This window comes from Gavialis gangeticus, unplaced genomic scaffold (genome assembly GCF_001723915.1).
Source record: "Gavialis gangeticus isolate Ggan-Ray unplaced genomic scaffold, GavGan_comp1, whole genome shotgun sequence".
In the NCBI taxonomy this organism is placed as follows: domain Eukaryota; kingdom Metazoa; phylum Chordata; order Crocodylia; family Gavialidae; genus Gavialis; species Gavialis gangeticus.
Window position 1 is genome coordinate 8,714,425 of NW_017729017.1, and position 11,276 is coordinate 8,725,700.

General features: G+C 43.5%; 1 protein-coding gene across 1 annotated transcript in view; it reads left to right on the top strand.

Annotated features, from left to right (window-relative positions):
• EIF2S2 (eukaryotic translation initiation factor 2 subunit beta) overlaps positions 1-11,276 on the top strand; it is a 36,433-nt gene that overhangs the window by 16,954 nt on the left and 8,203 nt on the right. The window contains exons 2-8 of the mRNA XM_019513098.1: positions 2,324-2,504; positions 3,376-3,479; positions 5,006-5,141; positions 6,370-6,470; positions 7,119-7,267; positions 7,872-7,928; positions 9,178-9,263. Of these exons, the coding sequence (XP_019368643.1) occupies positions 2,324-2,504; positions 3,376-3,479; positions 5,006-5,141; positions 6,370-6,470; positions 7,119-7,267; positions 7,872-7,928; positions 9,178-9,263 (814 nt within the window). The remainder of the gene's footprint in view (positions 1-2,323; positions 2,505-3,375; positions 3,480-5,005; positions 5,142-6,369; positions 6,471-7,118; positions 7,268-7,871; positions 7,929-9,177; positions 9,264-11,276) is intronic.

The following is an 11,276-nucleotide window of genomic DNA, read 5'->3' on the forward strand; positions in this document are numbered from 1 at the left end:
TTTTTTTTTTTTTTTTTGCTGTGACTTTTTTTTTTTAAATCACTAATTACAGCCTGTCCTAAATCTTATCTTTATATTTGTTGTTTTAAATACATGAGAAGAAACTAAGCTTGACTCCTCTGGGTTCTTACACTTCCTCAGTGAATCTAGTTGTAATTGGTAATCCTGAAACTAGCATCACATTCATTTGCAGGCAGATCTAGAACTAAGTTTGTATGGGTAACACATTCTGGTCTTCTCTTGGCAAGTAATATTATTGGTTAAAATAGTCAGAAGTGAAGTGATGTAACTTTCAAAGTTTTACTCGTATTACTGTCTACTTTGTGAGAGAGAGCATGTTTTATACAAGTGTCTGTTAACTAGTATGATATTATAGACCTCCAGCTGACAAAAATTTGGACTCTAGAAGCTTCTTGTCAAAGCCATTGAAGCATAGGATTCATTAGTTACTTAAAGAAACATTTAAACTGAGAACTTCCATTTTCTGTGCTATATGCTGGAAGTGTGTGTGCATGCATTTCTGTGTTGCTTATGCTCCAAGTAACAACCATAAAAAGTCTCTCATTTCAGTGGCTTTGCAATGTGCCTGTGTAGTTAAACATCAGAACTTATTTTAGAACCATACAATGGAGGTTGGGAATGGTTGTCACCAAGTAGCAGAGAGTTATAAAGTCTAGAAATGAGTTTGGATTCATGTAATATCTGAAATGATCCAAAAAAGACCCACTAGCATATCAGAATGGCAATGTGAATTAGGTTAGGAACTGTGGGTATGTTTACGCATGCTTAGAGCAGACTCTAATCGAGATGCTGCAGTGTTTTGTGTATTAATCATCCCAGCATTTCAAAATGGCAGCAGGGGTGGGAAATCCCCAGCCCTGCAGGAAGGGGAAGGGAGAGGGGGAGGGGAGGGGTGGGCCCACGCTCACACTTACCAAGGCTGCTTCAGGCTCACTCTTTGCTGGAGATAAATGGGCATTAGGGGTTGTGGGCCAGGGCTGGGTGGGGGGAAGATTGCTCTAGGCTGAGGGGGGTGGGGAGGTTTGCTGCTGGCCGGGAGTGGTGAGCCTGGAACCTCCCTCCCCCACTCCCTCAGCTCCCAGCCAGCTTGGGCACTCTGTGGCTGGGGTCAGGGTGTAGCTGGCCGGGCACTTTGGCTGAGAGTAGGGGGCCTGCAAATCAACCCTCTCTTGGCCCTCCAGAGTGCAGCGTGTGTGACTGGCATGGCAGGGCCGCACAAGAAAGCTGCCTGCTGCTGCAAACTTCACGCAGCCCCCAGCCATGCTTCCTGTGTATGCACGGGGCAGTGCAGGGTTGCATCCCTCGCAGCTGCCCCTGTCTGCAGGGGAAGCCTGGCCAGGGCAGCGCGGAGCTCGCAGCAACAGGCAGCTTTCGTGCATGTCCTTCTTCCTCCTCCCCCCTATGAGCTGCTGTACCGGGTTGCACGCACTGCACTCCGGAGGGCCTGAGGGAGGGCAGCAGGATGGGGAGCATGAGCCCGCAGCGTCCACCCACCCTGCCCCTGCAGATCTGGGGGGCGGGCACGGGTCCCCCCTGCTCCCCTGGAGTGCATGCTGCTGCCGGGAGCTGGCCCCGCCTAAGCCCGCAGTAGGCAGCAGCAGTGCGGGGGGACTGGCTTGTGCTCCTGCTGCAGCAGCCACTGCCTTCTGTTGGGAGCAGGAGGCTGCGCACATGGGTCCCTGGTCCCATGGCCCTGGTAGCTGGGGTCCCCTTTGGCAGGGCTGGGGTGTAGGGGGGGCTGTGGGTGGGGGACAAGGGGCACCAGCAGGGCTGGGGTGGGGAGTGAGGGACACCAGTAGGGCTGCAGGGGGCATTTAATTTTAACCACAGATTTTGGGGTTTTTATCAAAGAATTCATGGTTTTTCTGTGATTTTAAAAAAAAAACAAAAAAAAAACCAATAACAAAAAAACAGGATCCCTGCTTACAGGTCTACTGAAAATGTTCAGGTAACTGACAGAAAGTCTGTACTGAGGCTTGCAGTTCTACCACTTGTTAGCTGAAAGGATAGTATGATGTCAGGAAACTTGGGAAAACTTTCACTAAGAGAGACAAAGCCCAAAAGCCTTGTATGTTAGAGTTTATAGTGACTTTAGAGATGAGTCTTTGGGCAAAGGTTTGTGGTGTTTCTAGATAAGCACTTGAAAGCACATTGTCACGTAACATACCTAGTTTAAAACAGGATTGTACATTATAGTCTAGGAAAAAATAGGACTGAAGCTGAAACCTCCTAGTGTTCAAATAGTTGGATATTAAATGACAGATAAAAATAACATAATTGATGAACACATGACTGTTTACAGATGATTTTCGATCCCACTATGAGCAAGAAGAAGAAGAAAAAGAAGAAGCCCTTTATGCTGGATGAAGAAGGAGGAGACACTCAAGCAGAAGAGACCCAGTTGTCTGAAACAAAAGAAGTGGAACCAGAGCCAGCAGAGGACAAAGATGTAGAAGCAGATGAAGAGGACAGCAGGAAGAAAGGTGAAGTAAAGTCCTTCAGATAATACTTTTATAGCATCCCTGTCAGCTGTGTGTTTTCAGGGCAAGGATGATATTTGTGCATGAAAATACAATGTACCAGAGTGGGATCTTTATTCTGACTGGAGCTTCTAGGTACTAATGCAACAAAATTATATTTTTGGTACCATTTCTTTCTCTTGAGCTTGTCTGCTGTAAACAGAGCAGTATCTTATAAATTAAGATGTCAGTTCCAAATCAAAACTGAAACCCTTTGTGTGGATGAGATGAGGTGAACTAAAAAATAAGTTAAAATTGTTAGCGAACTGTGATGATAAATGCTTTTTTTAAAGTTCTTTTGCCTCCTTAGTCCAGTCACTGAACAGTTGAAGAGAGATTAAAATATTAGATTTAGAGATAAATATAGCATGAATAACACCCCCAAAGTAATGCAAGCCAATTTTTTCTTGTCCTGTGTCTCCCATCAATCTGTGGTACTACGCAACATTTTGCAAGAAATCACTTCCAGTTAAATTGGTGGTTTGGTTGTTTTAATAGGCATGTTTCTTTACTGCATATACAGCCTGCCTTGTCTTGTCTTTTTGTTTCTGTTTCCCCTTGTATGCGTCTCTAATATAGCAACAAGAAAGATGAAAACCTTCAAAAATAATAATAAAAAAAGGAAAATATGTATAAGGTACACAAACTGCCAGCCAGGTTATATTGTGGCTTCTGTAATACACAAAAATAACTGAACACTTTAACATGACAAAATTTTCCTAGATACTACTTGTCCCTTTTTCAGGAATGTTTAGGAGAATTCACATTTGACCCAGATACCTTGGATATACAATTGCTAATAACCAGGCTTTTCCCAACATTTTGGTTTTTTTAGATGCATCAGATGACCTGGATGACTTAAATTTCTTCAATCAAAAGAAGAAGAAGAAAAAAACCAAAAAGATGTTTGATATAGATGAAGCAGAAGAGGGTGTAAAGGTCAGCTTAGAGATGCTGGTGACCTAGTTGTATCATTTAAATCCAATTTATCTTCCTGAAAATTTCTCTTTTCCTTATCTAAATGCATCTTTGTGGGTGTCCCAACTCACCTACCCATCCTTTTAAGACTGACAGTGTAGGTGGGGTCTGTCAATAACCTGTGCTATATTTATGATTACCCCAACATTTATATTATGTTTTATTCTGACTGGCAAACTTAAAGAGCAGCAGAATTGGGGTAATACTATAAAAGTATATGTGAAAATCTTCTCCTTGCCCTAAGAGGAAAAAAATCCCCTGTTATCTGCAGAGCTGATACAAACTCCGATTTAATCTAAGTTCCCTATGTATGCAAACAGACTTGCATGTAGGAAGAACAGGATATTGTAATTTATCCTCCTGTCTGCAAGTCAGTAATTTCAGTTTCTCTCTGGCACATGGCATCTCTTGTTCCAGTTCTTGTGCTTTGGTGCAACTGAAGGCTCTAAATCAAAAGGTTATATAGCCATGTCCTAGGCAGCTGTAAGTTTTTGTTTTTTCCTGGAACTATTAACCAACTATTTGGGTCTAGTAAGGGAAAAGCTACAGTAGATTGCGTTGTCCCACATTTGCTGAATAATGTGATAAAAATTATGGTATTCCCTTGGAGGGCTGTGCTAAGCTTTGGTCCCCGATTTGATTCGGCCCAATTTGGTGGCCAAATCTCCAAATCAAATCGGAGGACCCTTTCATCTCTCCAAATCGAATTGGAACCCTCCAAATCAATTCGGAAAGATTCGGACATAGACGCAGCTTTAAATGTCTATGTATCTCTAGGTAGCAGGCAGCTCATGAATGCTGCGATGCTGGGGCGCATGGAGCATCCCACAGGAGTGCGGGGGGCTCCCGTGCACGCTTGGCAGCAGAGTTGGAAGTGGACCAGAAGCACTTCCAGTCCACTTCCAAGTCCACTGGAGGGCATGCTGGGGGGCGCCCTAAGCCACCCCTCAGTTTGCCGACTGGTGTGTCCTGGGTCTGTGGGAGCCAGCCTCCTGCCTGCTCCTTGGTGGACCCAGAAGTGGACCGGAACTACTTCCAGTCCCCTTCCGGGTTCGCTGCCGAGCACACAGGGAGCCCCCCCACACTCCTGTGGGATGTTCCATCTGCCCCAGCATTGCAGCATTCATGAGCTGCGCCTGGTACCTCACAGTATGTAGAAAAAACATTTAAAGCTGTGTCTGTCTCAATTGCTGATTCTCCAAATCAGCATTGAGTCTTCGATTTGGCTGAATCCAAATCTGAATTGTGGACAGTGATCCGAATCAATGAATTGAATCGCTGTCCCCAATTCGGGCTGGAACCAAATCTGAGTGAGAGACAATATTATTCATCTTTGGTGTAGCTTAGCATATTCCTTCAAACTTAAGTCTGTCAGATTTGAGAACTGTGCTAAATATATTCTATCTTGTTTCCAGTTTGCAGTGTTGGGGAGTAGTTTCACTTAATGCATACGTATAGATTGCATTTTATTTTTTTTCTTATTGCAGGATTTAAAGATTGAGGGAGATGTGCCAGAGTCAGCAGAACCTGAAGATGACTTTGGTATTATGCTTGGTAATAAAAAGAAAAAGAAGAAGAATGTGAAATTTCCAGATGAAGATGAAATATTGGAGAAGGGTGAAGGTAATAGTACAGTTGCCTTACCTGAGAGTTTAATTCCTGGTTGGTGCTATAGTTGAAAGTGTTAAATGTACCTGTTCTCCCCCTCTAAGAGTTTTGCAGTTCACGTGTCAATTTTCTGTTCATTTTTTGTATTAAAGATTTAATAACAAACTAATAAGCAGGAATTCTGGTTTTCTGTTTAAAAGTGGGAAATTCTCTGATTAAAACCAAAATATGTGTTTTTTCCACCATTAAAATGAAAAGCGTGCGGTGTGTGTGTATCGGTTGAACACAATGCTTTATTGGTATATTTACCATTCTAAATCAACTTGGAAGTCTACTGATGCCTCAATCCATTATAAAGTACGTTCTAAGTACCTGTACTCTTTGGCATTTGATTTTGGTTTTTCTTATAGAAAATCAGGCCTCCCCCTGCCTCCTGTGCTCAACAGGATGTGGGTCCAGCTGTGGCTCCCCCCTCTTAGTTTGTGTCACTGAGCAACCCTCATATGCCATGCTGTTGTCCATGCCATTGCTCCTCACTCCTAACCTGTAGTCCCATTCTCCACCCACTGCCCCTGTCTAGCCCCATCCAGGCTAGAGTATGGTGGCTGCAGCATCTCTGACTTGTACAGGCAGTAACAGAGAGAATCTGGCCCTGGTGTGGGCTGGAGGAAAGAGGAGGGGAGGCTTGTGGCACTCTTGCCACCACTCCCCTCCCAACAGTCCCCAAGCCCTAGCTTTCCAGCTCCTACCCCTTATAGACTTACCTGCATCCAGCTGCTGGGGCTGCTCCCACTACCCTGCTTGGCTGTATGCTGGCCACATGCATGTGCATACACATAGACATGTAACACCCCTGCCTCCAATCACCCTTCCCCTACTTTCCTTAGCCCCAGGCAGCTCCTCGTAGGCTGGAACGCTGTCAGCCAGCAAGAGGCATCTGCTGTTTCCTGCAGTATTTTTTCTTTTTAAAAGGAAAATCCACAGTTTTCTCCTTTAAAGGAGGAAATCTGAATTTTCCCACAGCAAATGGATAACCCAGATCCCTGCGAATAAGACTGATGGAGCAGTCTAGACTTAGTTTAAATATTGGTGTTCATGTCAGTTAACAAATACAAGAAAATCTTCACTCAGACTGCATTGTTGAGACTTCTGTATAGACTGTTAGAAGCAATATTAGTGGTGGTCAAGGCATTCTGCTGTTCTAACAGCTTTTTGCATCTCGAATACTTGTCATCTTCTACAGCTTTGGAGGATGAAGACAGCAAAAAAGAAGATGGAATTTCTTTTAGCTTTCAGACTGGACCTGCATGGGCAGGATCAGAAAGGGACTACACTTATGATGAGGTAAAGTCTAAAATTCTTTCTAGATGTTTACCAATACCAGTGTATTCTGTCTGTGCATTCTAGTTTTGTCTTAATTCTTAGATATTTGTGATTTTAAATGCTTTTAAAAGTACTAACAAAAATAATTACAAACACAATTTTTTAAATAAAAGAAACAAATCATACCTTTTATAAAAGACCTTAGTCCTGCAGTTCTATCCAGTGGTGAAGAAGAACTTTGTTTACTGACTTACAGGGACACTGGTTTGTTCACGTGGGTCAAATTGCAGGATCCAGTCTGCAGTGTGTGTGTACTTAAATAAAAATAGAATTTAAAAAATCCCTCCCACAGCTACTTAATTGACCCATAATCTTTCATGATAGAACACAGCAGTAACAAGCAAAAAAAAAAAAAATCTGTAAGTATAGACTGAGAAAATGTAAAGTATAAATTGTCTTGAGAAAACCAAGTGCAAAAATTAACACTGATACTCTTTTAAACGAGATTTAAATGTTTTTGAGGGGAACCTGAGTTGGAAGTGTAATGACCCTTTCCACTGTCTGAGAAAATTAATCCCATTTTTTTGGGGTAGTGGGGAGAATGATGTGCATCTCAGATGGAGTGCCGTGACACAGGCTATGAGTGGTGTGAATGTATGTTTCTTGCAGTTGCTGAATCGAGTATTTAACATCATGAGGGAAAAAAATCCAGATATGGTAGCCGGGGAAAAAAGAAAATTCGTCATGAAACCTCCACAGGTTGTAAGAGTAGGAACCAAGAAAACATCATTTGTCAACTTTACAGATATCTGTAAACTGTAAGTTTGGCTACTTTAAAGATCTATCTGGGTAATGAGTAGACAGTAGTGTGGTTTTCCTGTACTACTTAGAACGCTTGTTGTGACAAAAAAATAAAATGTAGTTCTGGGAGGCTTATGTAACAGTCAGATGCTGCATTTTGTAAAAGTATGCAACACAAGGAAAACTGGTCATAGGACAGTTCATTCAAAAGTAGGATTGGAATTGTGGATTGTAACTTTCCAGGTCAGTAGTTTTCAAACTTTTTTTCATTTGTGGACCCCTAAAAAAAAATATTCAAATGGAGGTACAGACCCCTTTTGAACTGTAAGTGTACTTTTGATCATAATCACTTTTTGCCGACCCCTTAGGCATAGTCTGCAGACCCCCACGGATTTGTGGATTGCAGGTTGAAAACCACTGCTCTGGGTGGCTGGGCCTTTCTGTGCCCATGGTAGAATGTGATTGTCTCCTCTGTTTCTCTAAAGAAAAGTCAGTTTTCCTTGTGTTGGCACTTTGCAAATAGGTTTGGCAGGCTGAGGAGGCCTTACATTGTCAGTCTTGCTTAAGTATCATGCTTTTGTGGAAGGTAGTGGTTAAAATTAATGTAACTTTTTATTTCAGATTACATCGTCAGCCAAAACATCTCCTGGCATTTTTGTTGGCAGAATTGGGTACAAGGTAAGGGACTTATTACATTTGAGTTTCTTGTATTATTTTGATCAAATATCTATTCCTTGGTTCAAAGATTCCAGGGTGCACATCTTAATCTTGTTTCTTAAACTGTCCACAGCTTTTGATTTCTAGGTGGTTGAGGGGCAGTAGATCAGGGAAGAAGTTGTTATACTGTTGTTAATTGCTTTAACCTAATGCTGTTGAACTGGCAGCTCAGAGGCTGCATACAGCCAGCAAGGGGTTAATTTGAAGCCCCTATCATCCCACCCAGCATTCCCCCCCACCTCCTCAGTAACTCCAGCTGCTCCTCTCCAGGTTCTCTCTTCCTCCTCCAGCTGCTGCTTCCTGTTTCCATGCCAGAGGGCAGGTGCATCAGAGCTGGTGGAACCTGCAGCCTGGGGTGCTTATGTGCTATGGTGCAGCAAAGGAACCTGTGGGTAGGGGCTGGGGTTCCTGTATGTGCAGTGCAATGCAGTGCAGTGTCCATGCACTGGGGGTGGGGAGGAGACTGTGGCTTCTGTGGTATAGCAGTTTAAAAATCAGAGAGCCCTGGTTTAAGCCATATGTTACAGCATAAAAGAATTGCACAGTGATTCACGTTATGTGACTTTTGAAATTATGTTTCAGACTGCACAGTAGTTGCTAGCTGTCTACAAGAGGTAAATAAAGTGCTGATATGCAGACAGAAGCCCCAGTAACCTAGTTACACAGTGACTGCTGTTCTTAAGGCTTGCTTGCTCAGGGTTCAAGCTCCTTCACCTCAAAATAATTCAGTACAAAAGCTTTTTAAAACTTTGTTTGAAAAGTCACCAGAGTTCTTCAGCTAGCAATGTTTGAAAAAAAACTAGTTACCTAGTATTGCTATTACAACATGTTGTTAAAAGAAACTTCTTTTGAATTGTGCCATGGTGGTGGTTGCCTCTAGCACATAGTAGATTCTCTGTGCCCTTGGAGAAATCCTTTGGTTGAGTAGCTTAATCAGCAGAGTACATGGATATTGTAGCAGTATTTCAAGTCTCACACAGAGGATTTATGTTTGGATGAAGTTGCACTTTGACAAATGCCTGTGATGTGTCCAAGGATTCAGTAGTTTCATTTGCCCAGATTGAATTTGGCTTTATTAATCTGCTGCTGTTAAGCACTCTTGAGGACAGAACTTCATCAATTGACTTATTGCATGCCCCTAATTTTGCTCTCTAGCTTGCTTTGTCTTTCTGATTTGCACAGTGCTGAATTAATATTTCTTTTAAATTAGTGGCTCAATAGATGGTAACAACCAACTTGTAATCAAAGGAAGATTCCAACAGAAACAGATAGAAAATGTCTTGAGAAGATATATCAGTAAGTATATAGTGCACTATTCTGCAGATGTTTACCAGTCCCATTTTCCTAATGTATTTTATCTGCCATAGATGCTATGCCAAGAAAGCCAAACTATACAGTTTTAGTATCTGGATCATGGGGAAATAAGGCTGGAAGGGACCTTGCAAGGGCATCTAGTATAGCCACCTGCTCAAGACTGGATCATCCTTGATTAAACCATCCCAGCCAAGTGTCTGTCCAATTTGATCTTGAAAATTTCCATAGATGGGGATTCTACAACTTCTCTGCGTGGCCTGGTTCAATGCTTGATCACCCTTATGGTCAGAAAGTTCCAGCTAATCATCAGTCTGAATTTCCTCTGTTGCAGTTTTGAGGCCATTGCTCCTAGTCTTGTCCCCTGTGGCCACAGAGAAAAGCCCATCCATCTCCATCTTCTCTAATTGCTTGTAAGGTTTTTTGAAGACTGTTATCCAGTCCTCCCTCCATCCTCTCTTCTCCAGGCTAAATAATCCTAGTTATTTTAGCCTTTCCTCATAGATCTTGCACTGTAGGGTAGACAGAAAACTGACTAGATCATCAGGAGAAGAGGGTAGTAATCATTGGCTCAATGTCTAGTTGGCAGCTAATATCAGGTGGAGTGCCCCAGTAATTGGTCCTGGGGCTGGTTTTGTTCAGTTCCTTCATCAACAAACTGGAAGGTGGCATAGAGTGCACCCTCAGCAAGCTTGCAGATGACACCAAGCTGCGGGGGAGTAATAGATATTCTGGAGGGTAGGGCTAGGATTTGGAATGACCTAGAGTGGACAAATTGAAGGATTGGCCCCCAAAAAATCTCATGACGTTCAACAAGTGCAAAGTCTTGCACTTAGGACGGAACAGTCGTGTGCACCAGTACAGGCTGTGGGCTGACTGGCTTGGCTGCAGCTCTGCAGAAAAGGACCTAGGGGTTACAGTGGACAATAAGCTGAATATGAGCCAACTCTGCCTTTATTGCAAAGAATGCTAACAGTAGGGATATGCGAAATGGGCCCTATTCGATTCGGCGTGAATCGGGGACAGTGATTCAACTTGTTGCTTCGTATCACTGTCTGTGATTTGATTCGACCAAATCCAAATCTGAAGATTTGATGCTGATTTGGAGAATCAGCAATTTGGCCAGAGACACAGCTTTAAATGTTTTTTCTACATACCTCAAGGTACCAGGTGCAGCTCATGAATGCTGCGATGCTGGAGAGGATGGAGCATCCCACAGGAGTACATTGGGAGCCCCCTGCATGCTTAGCAGCAAACCTCATAGTGGATTGGAAGTAATTCCGGGTCTCTTGGGGTTGTACACATGGGGCCCCCCCCACCCTACTGGCTCAGCAGTAGGCTGCAGGTACTCCCCCAGGCCCAGGAGGCACCAGTTGCTGAGGCAGGGGGGTGCAGGGAGGGCCCCCAGCACGCTCCCCAGTGGATCAGAAGTGCTTCTGGTCCACTTCAGGGTCTGCTGCCGAGTGTGCTGGGGAGCCCCCCATGCTTCTGTGGGACACTCCATGTGCCCCAGCATTTCAGCATTCATAAGTTGCCTGCTACCATGATTCGGAGAGATGCAAGAGTCCCCTGATTCGTTTGGATTCAGAGATTCGGTCACCAAATTGGGCCAAGTCTCTGCTGAATTGAACTGGGGACTGAAGCTTCGCTCAGCCATACCTAACAGCATACTGGGCTCATTGGTAAGAATGTTGCCAGCAGATCAAGGGAAGTTATTATTCCCCTCTATTCAGCACTGGTGAGGCCACATCTAGACTACTGTGTTTAGTTTTGGGTCCCCAACTACAGAAAGGGTGTGGTCAAATTAAAGAGAGTCCAGTGGAGGGCAGCAGAAATGATGAGGGGGCTGGGACACATGACTTCTGAGGAGTGGATGAGGGAACTGGGCTTATTTAGTCTAGAGAAGAGGAGATGGAGCGGATTTAACAGCAACCTTTAATTATCTGAAGTGGGGTTTTAAAGAGGATGGAGCTAGACTGTTTTCAGTAGTGGCAGATG